Consider the following 23094-nt stretch of genomic DNA (forward strand, 5'->3'; position numbering starts at 1 on the left):
TTTAGAGGAGGGAACATGGTTCATTGTTTAAACACTACATTTGTAGTAATTTCCAACATATACAGCTTTGTTCAACAAAAAATACAAAAAGAAGCCGAGTCCACCACCTTGGTTGCAGTCTCTGGTTTTGTCTTCCTAGCCTTCTGTAAACGCGTTGCTTATTCCCTGAGTGAAAATGAATAATTAAAAGTTTTGTATATATTTGTTTCAGTAGTTTACAAATAACATTTTATGTAGGTTTGGATGCGATGTAAAATGATCCACCTCCTTGTTTGTTACCAGGCAATCTTTTTGTGTGTATTTTTATTACAAGGAAAATAAACGTCATTTATGACCAAACACTTTGTGACATATTGCATAATATATTCATAATATTATAATCTTCTGTCACAAGGATTTGGGGTATATAAAGTACCCTCACCGCTTTCCGTAGAGCCGCCTTCTCGCTGCTCAATCTACTTCCGGAGTTGTGACCTTTTGTTTACGGGTTGTCACGTCAAAAATAGCCCCGACTATTATTTCGCTTGAACCTATTCCTACGGGCCAAGACGATTTTGTTGACATAACATTCAAACTATAAACAAGCCAACAAAAACATGGTTTGCAACAAATTAGACAATCGTCGACGCCGTGCTTCGGAGAGGGAACGAAGGCGAAAACAAGTGAGCTAGCTAGTTAGCCTAGTTAGCTTCCCCAGCCGTCCCCTCAGCAGCTGGCCCGGCGTTCGGATCGGCATTGTTGGAGCCACTCCACAACACTCCCCCCTGACTAGACTAATTCCACAACAATGGCCTCCAGCTTTCTCATTGCGGTATGTTTCCCTTCCTCTTCACGTTCGATTGCTTTCTGTGCTCCATGAGGTGCATCTGTGTGGTCCGCAGGATGAGGCGTCCCCGGCGAGCTTGACGGACCTGTGCCTCACCTTCGTGAGCCAGAACCTGGAGTGCTTGTGCGTAAAACGTGCTGATGGTTCTCTGTGCTTCCGGGAGGCTGTGCTCTTTCCCCAGGAGCTTGCAGACCAGCTTCTGGCCAAAATGGCAACTGAGGGTAAACCCACCACATATGAGATGTCACCTCCAATCAAACATAGCAGTGTTGCTAAAAAAAAATATCCATGATAGGTTTGCTGAATGACAGCACAGTGGGCGTGTTCCGGAACTGCGAATACTTGCGTCTGAGGCGTGCGTGCGTCCGCACGGCACGCATATCTGCCGAGGCTTTCCAGCGAGCCCTCTGTCCTCACAGGCTGTCGGAGCTGGACGCCGCCCGGGTCAACGCCGACCTCACCATCCCCGACATTCTACACGGACTGGCCACCAATAAATATTGTCAGGTAAGAATAAATGTGGAGGAAAAATGCCTGCTAAGCAATCTAAATTCTTGTAAGGTGCTTGAATTTATCCAAGAGACTTTGGCTCATGCTGTTCTTCCTAAATCTTCCATGGCGCAGGAGTCCCTCCAGCGACTGGTACTGACGGGCCTCACCATGTCCTCCCTGGAGGAGCCGAGCCGGCACGGCTTCAGCACCCTGCAAGGGCTGCGCTCGCTCTCCCTGGCCAACGTGGACTTCTACGACTCGGGTCTGGCCGACGTCTGCTCACTGCCGCGGCTGGAGAGTCTGGATCTGTCCAACACGTCGGTCACCAACCTGAACCCGCTACTGGGCCTAAAGGAGAGGTTGCGCTCGCTCACGTTGCACCAGCTGAAGAGGCTGGAGATGAGCTCCGCGCAGCTGCTGGCTGTCATTGGTCAGTTGGACGTATTGCAGGTGAGCGGACGGCGAGTTCCGACGCCGAGGGACCGACAATTGATTTTTGTGTGCGTCTGTCGGCAGCACTTGGATATCAGCGATGACAAGCAGTTCACCTCCGATGTCGCTCGGCAGCTGCTCGGACAACCCGGGATACTTCCTGCTCTAGTTTCCCTGGATGTGTCTGGAAGGAAACAGGTAAATAAAAAAAGATAATTTAAAAAAAAAAGTGAAAACTGTGTATATACAAATTCAATGTGTTTTCTTTTTTTTTTTTTTTAAATACAGGTGACAGACGCAGCCGTGAAGGCGTTTGTGGACGAAAGACCCCAAATGACATTTGTCGGACTTCTGGCCACAGACGCCGGGTTTTCTGAATTCCTCTCCGGCGATGGAAACCTGAAAGTACTTTTTTTTTTTTTTTTCTTGGCATACAATTTCAAAAAACACCACCAAATCAATTAACAAAGATTTCCACACTCTGTTAAATCTGAGCCTATTTAGCAAGATGGTGGATACACGGCTAAATTATGTACTGCTGCTATACAGGTAACGGGCGAAGCCAACGAAACGCAGATCTGCGAGGCGCTGCGCCGCTACAGCGAGCGTGAGGGCTTTGTGCGAGAGGCGCTCTTCCACCTCTTCAGCCTCACACACGTTATGGAGAAGCCTCGGCCTGACATTTTAAAGGTGCGGACAACCACGGTCAGGTCAAGCTCCTCATTGATGGCCCTGGACTGAAAATTGTCTTTGCAGCTGGTGGTCCTCGGCATGAAGAACCACCAGGCCACGCTCAACGTCCAGCTGGCGGCCAGCGCTTGTGTCTTCAACCTAACCAAGCAAGACCTCGCGGCAGGGATGCCGGTCCGCCTGCTCAGTACCGTCACTCAGCTCCTGCTGGAGGCCATGAGGACGTTCCCCAACCACCAACAGGTAGAGATTATTTCAAGAAATTAAAATGACAGCACACACAATGTTCCTCTTTGTTTTCCAGTTGCAGAAGAACTGCCTGTTGTCTCTCTGCAGCGACCGCATTTTACAAGAAGTGCCATTCAACAGGTACGAAGTAAACGCTGAATCGGCCAATTCATAATACCCCCCAAAAAAATACACTTTTCTATTTTTGATCCTCATCAAGGTTTGAGGCTGCCAAACTGGTAATGCAGTGGCTCTGCAATCATGAGGACCAGAATATGCAGAGGATGGCTGTGGCTATCATTTCCATACTGGCTGCAAAGGTACGTTTGTATGTTATTATTATTGCTGGATGGATTGAACTTCTGAATATCTTCCACAGTTGTCCACAGAGCAAACAGCTCAGCTGGGTGCAGAGTTGTTCATCGTCAAGGTAACCATCTAAAATTTACGTTCGTCGGGCTGGTCACCTTGCGTAGTTTAAGTATGTTGTTTGCTCCCGCCCGCTCGTAGCAACTTCTCCACATCGTACGTCAGAAGGCCACTCAAGGCATGGTGGACGCAACTCTCAAATTCACCCTGAGCGCCCTCTGGAACCTCACCGACGAGTCGCCGACGACTTGCCGCCATTTTATTGAGAACCAAGGACTCGACCTGTTCATCAAAGTTCTAGAGGTACATGCAGACAGACACACATTGTTAACAAAACTGCAGTTTTAGCTTTATATAAAAAAAAAAAATGTTGCCTCACTTTGAATATTTTTAGTTGTAATCCTTTTTAATTTTAAATTGAGTTCTGAGTACTGGATTTTCTAAAATTGTGTGCAGCAGACGTGATAGAGCTATTAATCATGTCAGCCAGGCCACACCATCTCCATTTGATGTGGAAAGAGTGACTCACTTGTTTTTCTTTGTTTCTCCAGTCCTTCCCTAACGAGTCGTCCATTCAGCAGAAGGTTCTGGGTCTGCTGGTAAGCAACTCATCTTATTGAACATTGAAAAGCTTTGCTTTATCATGTAAAGCTGCAAAATTTCAAAAAAACAGTCATCAAAATGTTCAACCAAATGTCATTTTGTAAACCATGAAACAAATACAATAAGATTCCAACAGATGGCAGCAAAGTAATACTTTTGTGTTGGACTGAAAACAAAAAATGCTATTAACAGGCTACAGGTTTAAAAAAAAAAAATTGGACTGCTCTGTACATTGTGATGTAGCACAAGTTGACTGTTGTACCTTTTCCTGCGCTAGAACAACATAGCAGAGGTGGGCGAGCTGCATTGCGAGCTGATGGTCCACACCTTCCTGGACCACATCAGGACTCTGCTGCACAGCCCCGAGGTGGAGGTGAGCTACTTCGCCGCCGGCATCCTGGCGCACCTCACGTCACGGGGAAAGGACGCTTGGACTCTCGGCCCTGAACTCAGGTCGTCCCTTTTGGAGCAATTGGTAAGAGTGACGAATGGGAAAGCCTGTTAGAAAAAAAAAAACTGTCAAGACTGATCTTCGCACAATGTTCTGCTAGCACGACGTCATCATGAAGTGGCCTGCACCGGACTGCGAGATGGTGGCTTACAGGTAAGAAACCCACAAATAAAACTTCAACATTCTCTACCTTGATGTCCAAAGATGAAAATATCGCATTTCCCGTAGGTCGTTCAATCCCTTCTTTCCCTTGCTGGAGTGCTTCCACACGCCAGGAGTCCAACTGTGGGCTGCATGGGCCATGCAACATGTCTGCAGCAAGAACGGTGAGACACATTATGCACAAAGACTATTGATTAAGTACAGAAGGGGAAAAAATACTCAGCAAACACTCACAAGTAGATAATTGATGTGTGTGTGTGTGTAGCCGGGCGTTATTGCAGTATGCTGTTGGAGGAAGGCGGCCTGCAGCAGCTGCAGCGGGTACACACCAACCCGCAAACACACCCGGACGTCGGGCAGCTCACGGAAAGCATATTGGAAAGCTTGGAACGTCACCGAGCGCGCACGGGCCAGCCCGTCGCCACCCGCCTGCCACCACATCAATAAAATCAACCAGGGTAAAATAAATATTTATTTTTTCTTTCAAGGGAATTTGACAGCGTCTAATTGTTTTTCTCTTTCAGATATTCAACCCCGCAAGCTCGAGTGAGTCTTATGTCGAAGTGAATGGACAGAGAATATGCAGCTGTTTGCACACAAATTTTCTTTGTTATATACGAATGTTATAAATACGATTCAAAGTCGACGGGATTTTGAGCATGCCGCAATGATACTTAAGGTGCTGTAAAATGAGAACACAAAGAATATGAAAAAAAAATGTAAGCTACACAGAATGATGCGCTTTAGTAAATGATTTTTTTCTTGTATTATGATTTTATCCTTGTAAGATATTTATCATAATGAGCATGTTTGTTAGCTTCAATGCGGTAACGGAATGTGTAATCGCTTGCTACATCACATTTATTGTATACTATTAATTATTTTGTTCCTTATTATTTGAGTCATTGTAATAAAAAATAAGTGCAAGTATTTGGTTATAATTAGTCATGATTTATAATTAGCAAATGAACATTTTACTGTTTAATTTTAGCTGATTCCTGAATGAGTTAGTGTCGCTAGCGCAAAGGGGGAAAAAACAGAGTGATTCACCCCGCCCAAATAAAAACAGCTTATTCGCCAATATATTGCGGAGGTCTCTTCTCTAGGAAGGCCGCCATTCCCTCCCGTCTGTCCCGCGTCGGGATGACCTGAAATGGTCGACATACCCGCCATTTTTATTAGGTACAATTGTGCAAGCTAACGAGAGCCAACACAGGAGATAAATGGAGTTGTTTACCTGAGCGTAGCACATCCTCTCTATGGCCATTGCAGAGGTGATGTCAACCTAATAAGGGTCAAATGTCAGTCAGGAAACCAAACTGGTGTAAAATGACAATAATGCAAAATAACTTACCTCCATGCCTCTGTTCATCGCCTCTTTGGCCATCCGGACAGCGATGGGAGCCTGCAGGACAGTTTGACAATCAAAACTTTTATAAATCAATCTCATAAGTAGAGCTAATTATTTGCAAATAAAAACAACCCAAGTCTGTCCTCTCACTCAAAGTCAGACAATTAGAATTTTGAATATATATTCCTCAGAAAACAAATCTGATGCTGTTTTTGAGGAAATCTAAAGTAACTATGTCGCCGTCTTGTGGCAACTACAGGGAACTACAAGCCTCTTTGGGAGGACATTTATTTGTCTATCCCTGGGAATAGTGCAGATTCCCTGTAGTTGAATTAAAAAACTTTGTTTATTCCTTCAAAATTGTATTTTCTAAATATTTTAACTTGCGTCACAGTACAACATATTTTGTACAACTGCGTGTCCACTATGCTGGGCCCATTTCTCCACTCCACTGCGGCCTTACCGACTGCAGGCGTCTTAGCTGGAGTAGAAGAAATAGGGAACGACAGAAGCCCGCAGAGAAAGAGAGCAGGATGGGGAGGAGAAAGGGTAAATTGAAGAAGGATTTAATGTTCTGGAGGCAGACCTGAGGCAGGATCTCTCTGGCCAGGTCGAGCGCTTCGTTGTAAGCCGCCTCTCCTGTCTGGTCTTGCTGCACCGCTCTGTTCACCAGCCCCATCTCGGCAGCCGCTTGACCCCCCACGCGCCGACCTGTCAAAATACACACGGGGAGAGGAGGGTTATAATTTTTTTTTTTTTTAAATCCAGTATTTTTAATCATTCAGCACTAGTCTACATTGCAGGTTTAGATCTTTTGCAGGTTCAGATACCACCTGTGAAGATAAGCTCTTTGGCCAGTGCCAGTCCCACCGTACGAGGCAGTCGCTGACTTCCCCCTGTGCCCCAAAAAAAAAAAAAAAACTCAAAGTCAAGACTTTCTTTGCCCCTGGTTAAGATTTTAGAGCGTGACGTCTTACCGGCCCCAGGGAGCAGCCCCCGCGTCGTCTCAATCAGGCCCATCTGTGCAGAACATGCTGGAAAAAAAAAGCACAAGAGGACAAGTGAAGGTCGACGGTGATGAGCGTCATTAAGGCCTAAGCAGCATTCTGCTTTTTGTACGTGGAGATCGCCTGGATTGTCAAAAAGGGACCGGATTGATAAATATTTGTATAAAAAAATTGCAGGCCTCATTCAAGCGAAATCCCTCAAATTAATTTATCCAACTTTGATCTGAAGAGGTCACTCACCAGCCGTGCGGAGGTCACAGGCCAAAGCCAGCTCCAGTCCACCTCCCACAGCCACGCCATCAATGGCGGCTATGGTAGGCATTGGCAACAAGGCTGAACGACACACAAGAAACCAAGTCAAGTCTTTAACATTCAAAATAAAAAAAATTACTTCGCCTACCGATCTGAGTCATGAGGGAACGCAGGCCGTGAACGAACAGATCCGACTCCTGGTTGTTCATTAAAGCCCTTTCTTTTAAATCTGCACCTGCAGAAGCAAAAATTTTGAGTGACAATTTATTTGGAACTTTCCTCCACAGAGCTCACCTGCACAGAAAACAGCAGGAACTAAACTCCTGAAGACAAGAACGCGTACTGTCGAGTCACTGGACACCTTGGACACCAACTCCCTCATCTGATCACACAAATGCTTGACTCAAGTCATCATGTGTGTTTAAATTTCATGCATGCATGGATACACACCTGAGACACAAACACATGACCCAAAGCGTTCCGAGCGCTATGTCTGCACATGCGCACTTCCGCAATGCCTGAAAATAAATAAATAAATAAATGGAGTCAATGTTTAGTTGTTAACTTTTTGCATGCTGCAAATGTTTGATAAAATGTTATAATTGGTAACTGATGTCGAAATGGATAACACAAAGGCAAGTTGGATGAATGTCTGACTAATTCGATAATCAAGAAAGTCTTCAGACATGTCTCCAATTAATCCTTATAGCATCCAATAAAATTGCACAACTCGCTAAGATGTTTATTCGTGATAAAAATTTGTTGCATTTTGCATGAACTTGAAGTAGATTTGTGTCAATCCTACCTTCGTCCTTCCCGGGCAGTTTCCTGAGTTCCACCTCCGGGGAGTTACTTAGCTGCATGCCGCCCAGAGCGCTGCTGAAACCGGCTACTGCCGCCACCACTCGGGCCCCCGGGGAACCGGCAAGGAACGACGGCAAACTGCGGAGAAGTAGCGGCGACATGCTCGCTTTTGTGGAGGATGACGCACATCCGTAGAGGTGCAGGAAGTTTGCCGTGAGTTTCTTCCTTGTTGGCAAGAAAGTGAGTTGTCATTTGGTTGACATTTTGAGTGTTCCTTGAACGCATCTTTACGGCTGTTAGCGAAGAGTGTAAACTGCAGCGCGTGGTGTTCACGTTTAACTTTTTAGCTCGGACATTTTAATTACCCATATTTCATTAAAATAATGTATCGCAGGAAATGCTTAATGTTTTTATTTGTTTGTTTTTACGACTAGGGGCACTCATACGCATTCTTTTTTATAAAAAAATTGAAAAATATTTTGTTTACACTTACTTTTCACAAATAAATAACACAATTAAAATACATTTGTAGTGCGATGTTTCCTTCTTTGTCCTCGCTTTCATTTAGTTGATATTTCACATTGACTTTCAACAGAGTTTACTAAAAGCACCGGTGTCCAACCCGAGGCCGGAGGGCCAGATCTGGCCTGCCAAAGAAAATCATGTTTCTTGTTAAAATCTGTACCAAATTGGCAATGATGAATAATGATGGCCGAATTCTGGTAAGCCATTTTGAAAATTCTGGCTGAATGGATTTTGCATTCAAAGACACGCACACACATTAAGGTTTTCCAGCAAGCTGCCATGACTACTTTGACCATGCATTATTGAGCAGGTCTTTAGAGGTTATGCAATTACAGCCAGACGGTGATATGAATGACTAAGCAGACGTGTGTGTGTGTGTGTGTGTGTGTGTGTGTGTGTGTGTGTGTGTGTGTGTGTGTGTGTGTGTGTGTGTGTGTGTGTGTGTGTGTGTGTGTGTGCAGACATGAGGTGTAATATCAAGACGTAAAAGAATCGGACCGATACCCTCGTTTGTCTGAGGCTTCTGTTGCAGTCTGGCGAAATGCAACCCGACGGATTGCCAAGAATCTGGTTCCGTGGGAGCAACAGGTCACCTCCTTTGCCCTTCTCGTACGTGTGTGCACGCAATGAGACGGAAAACTGGAGGTCGGCGATGCTCGCCGCGGGATCGCCGAAGTGTGTGAGACACAACATGAGCCTGACGGACAGTGAGTGACACCGAGGCTCTGCGGTCAAGGACACAGACACGGACATCAGACTCGTGACCTGCCTGGTGAACAGCGATCGTTTTTAATACCAACCTGCAGCCCAAATGCTGGAGGACAAAGTTATTTTATGTCGTATGCTTCACTAACTCCTACTCGAGAAGCTCCTGGAACAATAAGTAGTGTCCTTTTTAGAGCACAACCAGCATGGGCCCTCCACTAAATCTCCACTTTGTTTACCTCAAAGAAGTCTCTAACGAAAATCTATAGCTGCTCCAAAATTGCTACTGTCCGAGTATCGACTAGAAAAGATGGAAGGTATAACAAAAGGACCAGCAAAGTTACACGACTCACCAGTTTTCTGAAGTTGAGCTGTGATTGGTTGTGAGCAGACTGTGATGTCATTTGCAAAATGGCTGCCCCCTGAGATGGATAAAAACAGGATAAATATTGTGCATTTAAGTGTAATATTAATCAGAATGTCGTGTTTAGACTAGTGGGGGCTAGAAAATTTAAGGGTGGACTTCCCCTTTAAGACAAGGAGAGAGTCAAACAGTCCTAGGTGTCACATTACTTTTGGCCACACAGATAAGGTCAATTAAGTTAGCTCCTGAATTGGATAATGAGCCAACTTTAGACCGAGTAAACAACCACAAGCGCACCCGCGGCTGGAAATCTAATGATGGTAACTGAGGGACGATCTTGCCCTTTGCTTCAATGATATTACCTGGGCAGTGATGGAGGTGGTCTGAGAGAACATCGTGACAGCCACGGGGAAGGAGGAATAACCTCCTGGCACAAATAAAAAAGATGTCAGAATGCATGTGATGATATATATTATAGGAAAATACTTCTAATAACAATGAAAGTATAAATCGAAAATCCATCGAAATAATTAAAAAGACGATTACTGGTCATTTGGTCCTGCTTGCTAAGCATTTTTTATTTTGCCTTGAGGGGTCTGACAGAGGTGACCACCCGTTCCCGTCATTTTAGCTAATGAAGCCAACTAATTCTGATGAATGGTTGCAGCCGTTAGAAAATTACCAGGGTGGGAAAGTGTTGGCCGCACATTTTTATTTTCATGGGTTCGTTCACACACAAGTGAGTTTAATGTCACTATAAATACTCATTTTCACTTTTGGGATGAGGGGGGGGCACATCATGAAAAGCTGTGGAGGTCAAAGAATTGTTTTTATTTCTACTTTGACACTAAACATGAGTCATGAAAAATACGATCGTTTATAAATAGCCAACGAGCCACATGCTGCTTCACCGTTATCGTATAATCATTTCCAATGGTGAAACATTGAACATGGAAAATATTTAAATAAGCAATCAACATCCAACTGAGCCCAACGTTCCGCTGACTCCCGCAATTAAAATTAATGAATAAAACCGGCGGCTGCAATTCGACGTGAATATGCATAATGAAGTCAACACGCCGCCGGGAAAGGGGAGGGGGGGGGGACAGAAGGGGGGAGGAATTAGCCAGTGGAGCATATGAGACAAAGTCTGTTATATCTGTGTTTGTTATTCAGACGGGCGCTGCTGCTGCTGTTTTGTGGCCCGGTGATGTTTGAGACAGAAAAATCGGAGTGAAAATCATACAGTCATGGAAATGTGAAATAGGAAAACACTTAGACTAATTAAGAGATTAATTGGTTTTCCACAATGGTGATCCAATTGTAAAATAATTGAGCATTGATAAGAACAAAAGTGTTGCTGCCTAAGTCCTGATTTAAAAAAAAAAAGGAGAATAAGATGGTCACTATTTTAAGTTCATCTGCATGTGAGCATTTAAGTGTGAGTTGTGGCCTACAGCAGCTCCCTCTTCTATTGATTCTCAGTTTATATTTTGTCTGTTTGATTCTTTGTGTTCAATAAACGGCCAAAAGCATTATCACGACTGTGTGTGTGTGCATGTGTGAGAATGAGAGAGTCATGTTTCATTTGAGTTTAGACGGTCTCGTGCACTCCAGAATACCTGATTACGTCAGCCCACAATTATCCCTTCTCTCAAACACACATACACACACACTGGTGGTCACGTGCCTAGGCGCTCAGTGAGGCAGCTCGGCGCTCAGGAGCATCAGTAGTGCAGCAAGCCAAGCAGTGGGAAGGACACGTCGCGCAGCTTCCATCCTCCTCCGGAGAAGAAGTGCCGCTCAGCAGGAGGAAAAAATACAGCTCAACCCGGACTGGAGGAGTCCGCGTAGGTCAACCCTTTGGCTCGGGAAGCGACGGCTCCGTCATGCACTCGGCGGGGGACAACTTGCATACCAGCATGAGTCACCACAGGGGTGATTCAGTAGCTCGGTGGGGTCAAGTCCGCTAAGCTCGCCCATCCGGGTGTCGCCCGTCCGGGACTAAGTAACCAAGAGAGGCTGGATCCCGAGAGGCTGTCCAGGATGAGCAGGGGCGGCGTCCCCACTCCGTGACGCTCCGGGGTTTGACCCCCGTCATGCGTGTCCCCCGTCAGCCCGGCGCCCAGTCCCTGCGGCTACTGTCCCTCTTGGTCTTCGTGATGGGGGCGGCCCCGTCGCCGGCGCTCACGGCAGGCTGCCCCGACAGGTGGGTGAAAAATTTCAATTTTGCAAAATCCTGGTTTAGTCATATTTCTGATGAGTCCAACTTTGAAACTTTTTCTGTAGGTGCGTGTGCGATGACCAGCTGGTGGTCCAGTGCGCCGGGCGGGAGCTGACCCGGTTCCCCGACGATCTTCCCCTGGCCACCCGGCAGCTCATCATCTCCAACAACCGCATCGGGGACCTGCCGGCGTTGCAGCTCAACTACCTGTCCGACCTGGTCTACCTGGACTGCAGCAACAACTCCCTGACGGAGATCTCAGAGTCCACCTTTGGCAACCTCCGCAAACTAGCCTACCTGGACCTGTCCTTCAACATCCTACTGCAGATCGACGAGCGGACTTTCGGACCTTTGGCTTCCCTGGTCATGCTGCGGCTGACGGACAACCCGGGTCTCGGAGAAATCCACGCCGACGCCTTTGCCGAGAACCTGGCCCTGCAGGTCCTGGACGTGAGCCGGAACAACCTGAGCGCCTTCAACATCAGCTGTTTGATCGGACTGCCGGCCCTCAGGTCTCTGGGACTCAGCGGGAACCCGTGGAGGTGCGACTGCGACACAGAGGACCTCTGCCTTTGGGTCCAGATCGAGAGCTTTAAGTTCCAAGGTGAGGACACTTACCGTTACTCCAACGTGTGAACTTCAAGACGATATGGGACATTATTGGTGGAAAGGTGTTTTTCGTGACCTTTCCCCCCGATGAGGTCATTGTGGAGCATCTCCTATTGGCGTGAATATTCATTTGAGGGAAAAGCTTCCGTGTAGCGTCTCCATTCTATTTATTCCTCCCGCGCCTGCAGCGTTACACTCTCTCTCGCTAATTGTCAGTGAACGGTCGAGTGACCTGACGCGTTGATTCGGACAAGCGCTCCGAATCCAGACGTGCACGAAGTAAGTCACTTTTTTCAGGGATGTCAGTTCCAGCTTCTGAGGGGAGACGTGGTGGTGTGACAGAATAAACCACGTGGAGCAAAAAGAGGGTCAAGTATGAGGCCGCCACTCAAATTCATTAAAAAGAATTGCCATACAGGAGCAGCATATATTATTTAGAAGATTGCACGCATATCCAATTCAGTTGACCTACTTGTGCAGCAGAGCCAAAACTCAAGATATGGACAAAAGTAATGGGAGATGTTTATTTTTTTTTATTTTTGGTATACTTGGAACTCTCCCACGTGAAAGTTACACTCACATATAATCTTCTCAATTGTTTTGAATCACAATTTCATCTGATCAAATATAAAGTCAAAAATTACTTTTAAAAAAATCAAACTGGCTACTTTAGAAAGCAACAACAAAAAGAAAATTCAAAAATATGTTTGAATATACATTTTGCTGCATGTTTTGGCATAATTTATTTTAAATAATTTGATTTAAATAAAAAAATACAAATGATTAATATTTAAAACAATATCTTTAACCTGGCCTTTTTTTTTTTTTTTTTATCAAGAGCGAAACGGGAGAGTAGTTGAGCGAAATAGAGTGAAAAGGGACTGAAGGGGAATAAATGGAAAAAAAAAAAAGATAAGCGATAACAGCTTTCTGCTGTGAGCCGACCTTCACTGTGGCTCTGCACTTATCCTCTGCCAGAAGATGAAGAGCTGCTGTAGAGGAACTGAAAAAGGAGGGCGACGGCATTCTGACTAACGTTCAAGAATGAGAGCGAAGGCGTGAATGTGGAAAAGGTCAACTATTCTTAGGCGCCGCGATGATTGCGTTTAAGCTCCTTGATAGCATCAGCGCACATTTCAAACCCTCCAGCTTTAGATAATCACTTGATTGTGTTGGGGGGGTGCAGAAAAAGCCTCAGAAGTCAAACAAAAAGTTCAAAACATCACTTTTCTTACTTTCATTAGCAGTTCCGCCTTGACGGAAGTTTGCTGATTTTGCTGCTTGTCCTAATGAGGGTCATTGATGAGCTGGATCCGATCCAAGTATCTCAAACTGACAATGCACAAACATTGATTAGGATTCAATTTCAGAAGCTAATATTCAATATAAAATTGCCAATTAAGGTTAGAGCTAATATTGTAATTAACATTGTAAGGTAACATCAAAGCTAACATTGGAAGCTAATATAAAGTAGCTAACAGTGGCGGGCAACAATACAGCGAACATTGGACACTAATGTGAGAAGTTACCGTATTTTCTGGACTATAAGGCGCACCGGACTATAAGGCTTCAATGAATGGCACATTTAAAAACGTTGTCCTTATATATGGCGCACTGGACTATTAGGCGCACCATTAATGCATCATTTTTAATCCGAATCAAATCATTCTCCATTTTATCTTTTTTATTTCAACTTCAGACACAACAAATTACTTTATAATCACAAAATAATGATCCATAGTCTTTTTGATTCATAATTCATAGTCTTCAGCAGGCCACTTATGATTGATTTCATGACACAATGCTTCGGGCCAGTTTAAATTTAGGAATTTGGTCCATAAATAAGGTGCACCGGACTATAAGGCACACTGTGGGCTTTTGAGAAAATTTTAGGTTTTTAGGTGTGCCTTATAGTCCGGAAAATACGGTATATTGAAAGCTAACATTCAAGCAAAAATTGGAAACTGAGGTCTGAGCTAATCTTGTAGCTAACATTAGAGGTAATTGGTGAGTAACGTCACGACTAACATTGGTGGCTAACGTTGAAAGCTAGCATATATTTACCTCTAAAAACATAAGCCTGAGTACTTTTGCCACCTCTGATAAACAGACATAATGGGGTCCAGTTTCCTTATCACTTTCTTTTTCACCAAGTGTGTGTTTTTTTTTATCCTCACTTGCCATCAGTCTGGCCAGGAAAAGCTGTCAGGAATGTCCTTGACATTTGCACAACTTGTCAGCACTCTTATCTGTCACACACTAAAATCCACTTTTAAAACGTCCAGCACTATTATTGGTCTTCCTTTATCGAGGTTGATGGAGCTGATCAAGTTGGAATTAAAATTTTGCAAAAAAAGTGTGTGTGGGACCAAGGTGCTATTGATGTGGGCAGTGTTTGATAACCTTGGATCAAACTCATTACATTTGAATTGGTCCTTAAACCTCCATCGAATTCCAATACAGCTGCAGTAAAAGTCCATTAGAGGTTGTCAATTAAGTTTGTTGCGCAACACTTTAATCGCGATTGTTGGGTTTGAATCACGTTAAATTAAAAAACAGGCGAATTGTAACAACAGAGTACGAACATTGTAAATTTCTTATAAGAAGCTCATGCATCAGTGTCAAAGGACGCAAGTGGGGGGTGACAGAGAAGGATGGGGTTGAAGTGACGGGGTCAGGAGGTGTCAGGGAAGTGTTTGGCGAGGAGGAGACAGGAAGAGGAAGCCTGTCGAGATCAAGATCCATCCTGAGGTAGATCGTTCCTGATCCCTCCATCATTCAGCTGGACACCTAAGAGACAGTGGCCAGATTCTCGTGAGGAGAAAAAAAATACGATTCACTCTGTGTTGATTATAAATGATGCTAAGAATTGTTGGATGTAACTTAAAAAAAAAATAAAACACAAATTGAATATTTGTCCAGTGCTCGGCCTCCATCTAATTGTCTTTCCTCTCCTTCGTCCTCTCACGTCATGATTATTTGCAGAGTCAACTGAGCGTGGAGGGGAGGATGGGGCGGGTGATAATGAGGATGTCAATTAGCGTGTTGCTAATGAGAGATGAAGTTAGATGAGATGATTAAAAAAAAAAAAAAAAGGGGGGGGGGATGCTTGCTTGAGTATTCGCTTGCATCTGTTTGCTCCATTGAAGGATGAACGCGACCTTGTGACTTTGTAATCTTTTGACTAATTATTTTTTTTTGCTTTTCTTCAATAACAGACGAAGGCCAGACGGTGTGCCACGGCCCGGCCGAGCTAGCGGGTCGGCGTCTGGCCGAGGTGGGCATGCAACTACGGGCGGACTGCCACCAAGGCCTGGGCTACTGGGACTACCTCTTCTTCGTGGCCATCGGCTTCATCATCTTCTCGGCGGGCACGGTATCGGCGTGGGTGATGGGCGTGCTCATGGTGCTCTACGAACGCTACAGCAAACGCAAAAGCGAGGAGCTGGACAGTGATGACGAAGACGCCAGAGGGGGGAAGCAGGGAAACGGGGACGTGAGCAAGCCTGGCTTGCAGGTCTGACGCCGCCGCCGACTCTGAGACCAAAGACTCCCTTCGTGGATTTTGGGCTGTGTTCGGAATCACTCCAAATCAATTGGGAGCAAAAGACTGATTCCAAACACAGCTTCTTATTCTTGACTCAACACAAGGACAGAATGTGTGTGTGCGTGTGTATGTAAGCCAAACAATGAACTGTATGCCTTTACCTCAAGAATAGGGAATACTTTAAATATTATTGAGAGCAATAACCCCCCCGCCCCGCCCCCCCCTGCACAAACACCATCATCTCCTGTGAACTTAGAAGAATTTTCCAATTTATTTTCCAATTGCAGATAACACCTTAAAATATAAAAAGCCATTTGAGCTTTTATTTTGTAATTTAAGGTCCATGTAGTAGTACACTACAATATAATGCACTAGTAGAGTGAATATATTTTACAAAAATATTTTTCTCCATTACTAGTGCCACATTTTGACCAACTAATATGCAAAGTGACAGAACATACTAGCACATAGACCTTAAGCTATATTGTTTAATATTTTTGATATCCAACATGTTACGAGTAAAAATTGTGAACTTGTTGACACTAGTACTACTAGTGTCATTATTTTGCTTCACTAATAACGAGTGTACTAGTACATGGACAATTCCACGCCCAAGTTGAATATTAAATAAATGCTTAAACAGTTTACCGTAATGCTGCACTAGTAACACTTTTAAACTCTGATACGTCTTCTTATTTAGGCCCAACTTGTACTAGTAGCCTCCCGGATCCTACTGGCAGCACTAAAACGCCCACTAGTAATTTTGCTTCACTAGTAATGTGGTTGTCCTACATGCCAAAGTAGTGCAGAAATACGGTAATGGGAAAAATATATTAACGAGGGCAGAAAGCGTACTAGTACATTGACCTCGAAGTGGAGGTCAAGGGTATGAAAAAGATGCTCAAAAAAAGCTTTCTATAAACACACACACATTAAAATACACCCAACGAACCTCAAACCAAAAATTAACAGATGAATGTAAAACAATAGAAAAACATGTGCAAGCTACCTTTAATGTGTGTGTGTGTGACACGTGGCTATCTCCTGGATGCTAACCTTTGCAGGTGGGGAGGGGGGGGAGTAGATCAGGCTATCGCACGGAGACCACATCAAAGTGATAGAGCGCGTCGTTGTGCTTAACGGGATTCTAAGTGACTGGCTCGGCCGACCTCGGCCCATAGGCCTGCTTTTAGCGCGTGTGTGTGTGTGTGGATGTTTGCGTGTGGAAGTGGGCCAACGCGATCACACCGCATCCCATTGAGTCGCCTCGACGACTGATTCACGACGAGTCCCGTCACGAAGCGAGCTCAGCCTCCAAAAAAGTTATCCCCCCCACCCCCTTCATCATTACCTCCACCAAGGCCGTTTGGTTGGCAGTGAGCAGGACTATGCAGAAATGTCCTTAAATGATAATTAAGGAACTTACTGGAGCGATAGGCTGAGGGCAAAGAGCCAAATTGAATGAGTTCTGGCTGGGATCTGGTTGGAAGTACATTTTTGAGTGTGTGTGTTTGAGTGACACATCTGCTGATGTTGCTTTTTTTTTTTTGTTCTTTGAGTTTTCGTTAATTTTGTACACCATGTATCATGAGCAATAAAGACAGATGAGCAGTGGAACAACCAATGGCTTTTCAACACTTTCTTATTGAGGTTTGCTACAGCGCCATCTGCTGGGGGCGAGGGCACTGCCCCATTTGACATTTTCACTCAGCTTTTTCTTAGAAAATATTCCATTTCTAGACAGTCAAGACTTTTTATACTCGACAGGCACTCTAGGTATCTGCTACAAAAAGTAATTTTCGCCATATTTTGTCTGATATGAGACGAGCATCCCATCTGAAGCCGGCGTCGACCTCCGCGGATGTCGGCTTCGGCCTCCATTAAACCCAAACGGGTCGCCTCGTTGCCCTTTACAGTACAACCGCTCGGGGTAAGCATGCTAGTCCACACTTGAAGAACAAACCGCTCGTGCGGAGCCCGAAGAAGCTGGTTCAGTGAGTGTGTGTTTGTGTTATTGACTTATTGCATTAGACGGTCTTTCATGGGCTTTACGCTCAGGAGCTAACATCCCCCTTAGAGAAATAATGGGATCAGACCAAGCACACGCAAACACACACTCAGAAATGCACACACACACACACAAAGTGTCATCCTGAGAAATGCTTTCGTGCCTCTGGTCCTTTGTGTTCCCTGCAGTTGATGTGAACTGTCTGTGTCATTACAGAAAGCATCCAAAGCACAGTAGAAGCCATTTTCAAGACAGGGTTTGACGTAGGGCAAGGTGGGGTTATGGAGAAAAAAAAAAGAATAAAATATCTATAATAAAATATATAAATATAATAATAATTAAAAATAATAATAATTTAAAAAAATATATATATATAATAAAATACCACCCATGGTCGCACAAAAACTCAGAATAGAACGTTTCCCACTTCCTAGAATAGACATGCTCTTCCTCTGAGATTAACAACTCATTACCATCAGACCGCCCCTCCAAGGACTACCCTGACCCCCCCACGTCCACCCCACCTTATGACGCACAAATCCCGTCTCATCCACGTGTCCCGATTTAAACACTTAAGACGACAATTCCCAACCTCAATCTCCTTTTATTCCCAAACACGGCCTCCTAAGGGGAGGAGGAGCTTCCAGGGACCACCATTAACTTCGAGGTGGTAGCCTACATTTTTTTTCGAAATCACAATGTTGGCATTGTACGGTATTTCTGGCACATACATTAAGATTAGCATATGCTGGCGGACTTGTGCAAGATGGAAGCGGGCGGCGAGAAGGGAATCAAAATGAGTTGGCAGGAATCCTCAACGCGGAGGCTGCAAGCTAAGAAGTCATTTGGCTGAAAATCACTCGATACAAAAGAGATGAGAAGGAAAGAGAGGAAAGGATGGAGGGAAAACAATTGCTTCCTGCTCTCCTCCGCAAAAGGCTTCCCTCGCTATACCGATATCGTTTTGACTTTTCTTATGTGGTCCATCTGAAGTCTCTCTTGCCTTCTTGACAGCATGACGAATGAATGCTGATAAAGATGAAAAATCATCTGTCATCCCTCGCCTCGTGTAAATGGATCCTCTCGATAGAAGTCGTTTATCTAATTTGAGGCCTTGTTGTTTTGTTCCTCGCCTGATAACAGAGATAACTGGTGACTGGAGGCTAAAGTGCTAATGGATTTAGCACGGCCAGATGCATTTGCATGCTGGAGTGATTCGCGTGGTGGAAAGCTACTCGTGGAAACTTTGCGGACGCCTACGTCGATAGGGAGCACTTTTCTATGCAACACTTTTTTTTTCATAAAAAAAAATTAAAAGCGGCACTAGCGGAGTTTTCGATTCAAGCATTTGTTGTCATTGTCTTCTTGAAAATATCTGCAACCTTTCCCCATTCAAAAATAAACTTTAATTCAATTTTTTAACAAAAATAAATATTTTATAAATATTATTAAATATTCTAAATATAAGCAATTTTTTTCTGATATGGATCAATTTTGAAATATTTCTTGTACTTTTACAATAATGATACAACCACATTTGTTGTCATTGTCTTCTTAATATCTGACTGAATTATGTGCAACCTTTCCCCACTCAAAAATAAACTTAAATTCAATTTTTTTTAACAAAAAATATATATATATATATATATATATATATATTCTAAATTTAAGCTTTTTTTTCTTATATGGATCAATTTTTTAACAAAAAATGTTTCTTGTACTTTTACACTAATGATACAACCACATCTATTTGACCAAATGGCTCAAATCTCAACCCAATTTTAGCGTCAACTTTTTTTTTTTTTTTGTGGGCTTTTGCTACTAGGCAGAAAAACAGACAAGATAAAAGAAGCGCTATTCTCGATCATATCAAAGTGCTATGTGTGTGTGATTTAAACTGTTGTTGTGGGTGTTTTTGTGTGTTATGTCACATTCAAGTGCTTTTCCAGATGCGGTCAGCTCAGCCTCTCCACTGGTTTAAAAAAAAAAAAAAATCCCCCTTAAAGGTGTATGCACGTAGGCGTAATGTTTTGTCAATATTCCAACCTCAACTATGAGTGAGCATTTCCATGTGTGTGCGTAGTTGTGTGCACGCAGAGTGGCCTGGCCTAAAGCGATCCCTATTTGAAATGCTAATTTGCTTCCCTTCCCGCAGGTACTTCCAGAGTGTGCGTTGAAGCTAAATGGCTCATCCGAGCGGGTCATCGTGAGCTGTAATGAATTCACGTGTTCTCACATTACGCTGGCAAAGAAAACGCTACCTCAATGTTTCGGGCTGTATCAAAATTGCATTGTTAGCGTCTGTAAAATGGCACCAAAAAAAAAAAGACAAAAGTATGCAAATCCTAAAACCTCCATGCATAATAATTTGAATCTTGAAAAAGTGGATTATGCAAGAGCAACGTCATCTTGTCTGTCCTTTGATGGGATTATTTGTTTGTTTATTTTTATTTTTTTAACAGGAATGTCAAGGTTGCCAGGTGAATATTTTTGCAGGAGGAATAACAAGCGTAATCCTATTTCCATATCAGCGCTAAACATTCGCCGACTGCCTTCGCGACGCGACGACCGATTCGTCATACTTTGCCTGTGCCGCCAGCGTCTTGTTGTTATGAACAATCGGCAAGTAGCAAGGGATTACTGCGTGAAAGAAAAATGCGAGGTGCTGCTGTTTTGGTTAGCAACAGAGTTCAAATGAGCTCAGCAGTTTTCCTTCTCTTCGGACAAACTACATTTTAATCGTCGGAATCGTGTCTCGTGGGAGGAGTAACAACCCATAAATTCTGCCCAGCAACAAGTGAGCAAGCAAACTTGCCACGAGAATACGTAATCAGAGTGTCCTTGTATTATTTTTTTTTTCCTAACAAAACCGCCACTGGTGCTCACCCCCTCCCTTTCTGCGCTGACCCCTTCCAACCCCCTACCGCGTTTGTCCTTAGCCGACCACCCGCCACCCTTTTCACATTCACAGACATCTTCGCAGACCGGCCAGGCAAACGACGGCGAGATTTGGGTGCCAGAGGCCGGGCTAATTATGCTAATCCAATGAGACTGATAAGAAGAAGGAGAATCTGCACGGTAGCATTGCAGACCAACGGATGAAATACACTCACTAGACACCTTATTAGGTACACCTGTATGCTGTGTCCAAAAAAGGGTTGTTATATTGACAATAATTCTTAACGTTTAACAAAGAATCCCTTTTTCACTCTTATATTGATTCAGACGTGTTTTTAAAAATTGTATGTACAGTATATTTATTGGACATTGAATACATTTGTCACACTGATACTGTATATTACAAACAAGTTATTAAAATAAAAACTATGAAAATGACCAGATAGCGTTGCTACACAGCTGGCCTTTGCCCGCACTCCCCGTGAACTGACTGACTGAGGCCCGTGGGCGTCCGGCGCCGCCGCCGCTTCACTCAACCACAACTCATCAAAGCACCACTCTGCAGCTCTTTCTCTGCCTCTGCTCGCTGCTCTTTTCATCCGCACGCCCGAATCGGACTCACGGCAGCTGCGGCGTTGCTTTTGCAACTCTCCGATGTTTGTTTGAGAAATTTAAATGCTGAAACTCTCAAACTTGTGGTATGAAAACACATTGTAGCTATTTAATAGATTTATATCTACTTTCTGCGCAATTATTTTTTATTGCTTATCTGATTCGACTTGGAATAACGCACACAGCATAGCATATGAGCTAAAAGTGAAAGAGATGGAGGTGGTAAGATTGAGGCGATGCCGTATCAGTGGGAGGATAATTAACTCTGCTGGAGAGCTGATTCAGTACACAGATAGTTTTAAATGGCTCAGGCGGGAGAATGGGCTCAGGTGAGAAGCTCATTAGAGATAAGGTCAGAGTAGAAACACCATCAAGGTACAAATGTGTCATGAAATAATGTTGTAAAAAGACCATCCGAACAGTTCGTTCAAGGAATGGACTGACTAGAGTGTGTGACAACACTGACATCTAGCGGCTGAATCATGAAAACCCGTTTTTTTTTTTTTTTTTTTTTTTTTTTACAGTATTCATGTATAAATGCTTACTATTATCCCAAAATAAATAAAATAAAAAAAACAATGACCATAAACTGTTTTTGGCAAAGATCTATTTATCTTGATAAATAAAGCTATCTCCAAAATTTAGCACCTTTTCATGTCAGCCGTGTGCATTCACCTGAGCGTGCTCCTCCGGGCTGTGAGAGCTAGTGTCATCCAACTCTGGCAGGAGACCCCAACTCCTGAGGAGAGCAGGTCGCTGGGCAGGCGACGTGGAGAAGTAGTCCTTCTGTTTCTGCGAGTAAGTCTGCGAAGGAGTGATGATGTTCCTGTAGCTCCAATCCTATGGGGTAAAACAACGTGATGACGGGAACGTGGAATGTTTCATTTTGCCTTTGTGCTACCTGCCACCGCAAGTTGAAATCCTCCAGCAACTGAATCCTGGCCTCCCTGGAGGGCACGCAGTCTAGAGGGACAGGCTGGAGCTCCTCTGGGTCCATTTTAACGTCTTGGAACACCAGCAGAGCTCGGATGGCGAACCAGCCTCCCAATTTGGGATGCACGCACACACCGAACATCTTCTGTTGGCAAATTCATGGAATGAAAAGTCAAACGAAGGTTCAATATTTTAGACCCAAAAAAAATCAAAGTCAGGTTAAAATAATAGTTCTAAAGTAAAATCTAAAAACTGCTTAGGACTACTTTGTTAGCCCAGGGTTGGTCGCTGACGTCGGACTGCTGATAGTAGAAAGCCGCTCCTGACACGTGTGCGGCGGTCTGCGCTAAGAATTTGGGCTTTCTGCTCGGCAGCATCTCGTAGTCGTAACTCACGTCCACCTTCTGTCCGGGAAAGTTCTGTAGATGACACAAAAGGGAGGAATCAATTGGGGTTAAAGACAATTAATCATTCCCAAAAGTGATATGAATATCACAAACTTGAGTGAGAGCAGAGGTGACACAATGTTTAACACACTGGTCAATGGGGTCTGAAACCCCTTGGCATCCTTTCTCCTCCATGAAGGGAAGGAAGGCTTGCTCGAACATATCGGGAGTGCTGAGGAGCACCACGGCCAAGGTGTCATTCGGGTACGGCAGCTGAAACTTGGTGGTCAGCACGGAGTTGTACCAACCTACCTGAAAATACACAGCACAGGTGTCATGAGGAAGCGACACTCGAGACAACAGTTTCTGCTAGTTTCTGCAATTAACGTGGACTTTGGGGTGATAAGGTTCAGAAAATAAAATTCAGAAGTTGGAGTATAAATACCTTCAAGGTGTAAACTTCAAATCCGAGTTTGAGCAGACTGCCCTCGAGTAACTTTTTGACATTTTCCGCGTTAACGGTAGAGGCCGCCATTTTAACATTACATCATCTCCGCGTGGCATTGTGGGATATTGTGTTCTCTTCCTCTGATGAGGAACCTGAGAATAAATAAGA

General features: G+C 44.1%; 4 protein-coding genes and 1 long non-coding RNA gene across 7 annotated transcripts; 2 read left to right on the forward strand and 3 right to left on the reverse strand.

Annotated features, from left to right (window-relative positions):
• Window positions 1-444: 444 nt before the first annotated feature.
• Window positions 445-5183, forward strand: zyg11 (zyg-11 family member, cell cycle regulator). The gene is made up of 18 exons (XM_049723933.1): window positions 445-811; window positions 882-1047; window positions 1122-1333; window positions 1451-1768; window positions 1835-1948; window positions 2039-2155; window positions 2300-2440; window positions 2507-2683; window positions 2745-2809; window positions 2889-2988; window positions 3048-3098; window positions 3179-3340; window positions 3589-3636; window positions 3918-4115; window positions 4192-4244; window positions 4320-4417; window positions 4519-4711; window positions 4778-5183. The coding sequence occupies exons 1-17, from the start codon at window positions 788-790 to the stop codon at window positions 4698-4700; spliced, it is 2226 nt and encodes a 741-aa protein (XP_049579890.1). The 5' UTR covers window positions 445-787; the 3' UTR covers window positions 4701-4711; window positions 4778-5183.
• On the reverse strand, window positions 3897-4403 carry LOC137840688 (uncharacterized). The gene is made up of 2 exons (XR_011087593.1): window positions 4282-4403; window positions 3897-4138 (listed from the first exon to the last, which is right to left on the reverse strand). It is a non-coding gene; the product is annotated as an uncharacterized lncRNA (long non-coding RNA).
• echdc2 (enoyl CoA hydratase domain containing 2) lies at window positions 4708-7917 on the reverse strand. The gene is made up of 11 exons (XM_049723948.2): window positions 7669-7917; window positions 7314-7381; window positions 7158-7245; window positions 7012-7098; window positions 6852-6944; window positions 6582-6638; window positions 6438-6500; window positions 6191-6315; window positions 5608-5658; window positions 5491-5538; window positions 4708-5401 (listed from the first exon to the last, which is right to left on the reverse strand). Exons 1-11 carry the CDS (start codon window positions 7826-7828, stop codon window positions 5324-5326), a joined length of 918 nt encoding a protein of 305 aa, XP_049579905.1. The 5' UTR covers window positions 7829-7917; the 3' UTR covers window positions 4708-5323.
• Window positions 7918-10978: 3061 nt separating this feature from the next.
• Window positions 10979-17297, forward strand: lrrc52 (leucine rich repeat containing 52). Its single transcript, XM_049727374.2, has 3 exons — window positions 10979-11470; window positions 11551-12089; window positions 15313-17297. Exons 1-3 carry the CDS (start codon window positions 11361-11363, stop codon window positions 15615-15617), a joined length of 954 nt encoding a protein of 317 aa, XP_049583331.1. The 5' UTR covers window positions 10979-11360; the 3' UTR covers window positions 15618-17297.
• mmachc (metabolism of cobalamin associated C) lies at window positions 13158-23084 on the reverse strand. 3 transcript variants are annotated; one of them, XM_049727400.2, is made up of 6 exons: window positions 22924-23084; window positions 22593-22790; window positions 22359-22511; window positions 22061-22237; window positions 21835-21999; window positions 13158-13426 (listed from the first exon to the last, which is right to left on the reverse strand). In XM_049727400.2, exons 1-6 carry the CDS (start codon window positions 23011-23013, stop codon window positions 13391-13393), a joined length of 819 nt encoding a protein of 272 aa, XP_049583357.1. In that variant the 5' UTR covers window positions 23014-23084; the 3' UTR covers window positions 13158-13390. The 3 variants fall into 3 exon arrangements, with proteins under 3 accessions (XP_049583357.1, XP_049583380.1, XP_049583364.1); XM_049727423.2 differs by having other exon boundaries at window positions 13158-14884; XM_049727407.2 differs by having other exon boundaries at window positions 13158-14884; window positions 21808-21999.
• Window positions 23085-23094: the final 10 nt, after the last annotated feature.

This window comes from Syngnathus scovelli, chromosome 10, assembly GCF_024217435.2.
Source record: "Syngnathus scovelli strain Florida chromosome 10, RoL_Ssco_1.2, whole genome shotgun sequence".
Taxonomy (NCBI): Eukaryota; Metazoa; Chordata; class Actinopteri; order Syngnathiformes; family Syngnathidae; genus Syngnathus; species Syngnathus scovelli.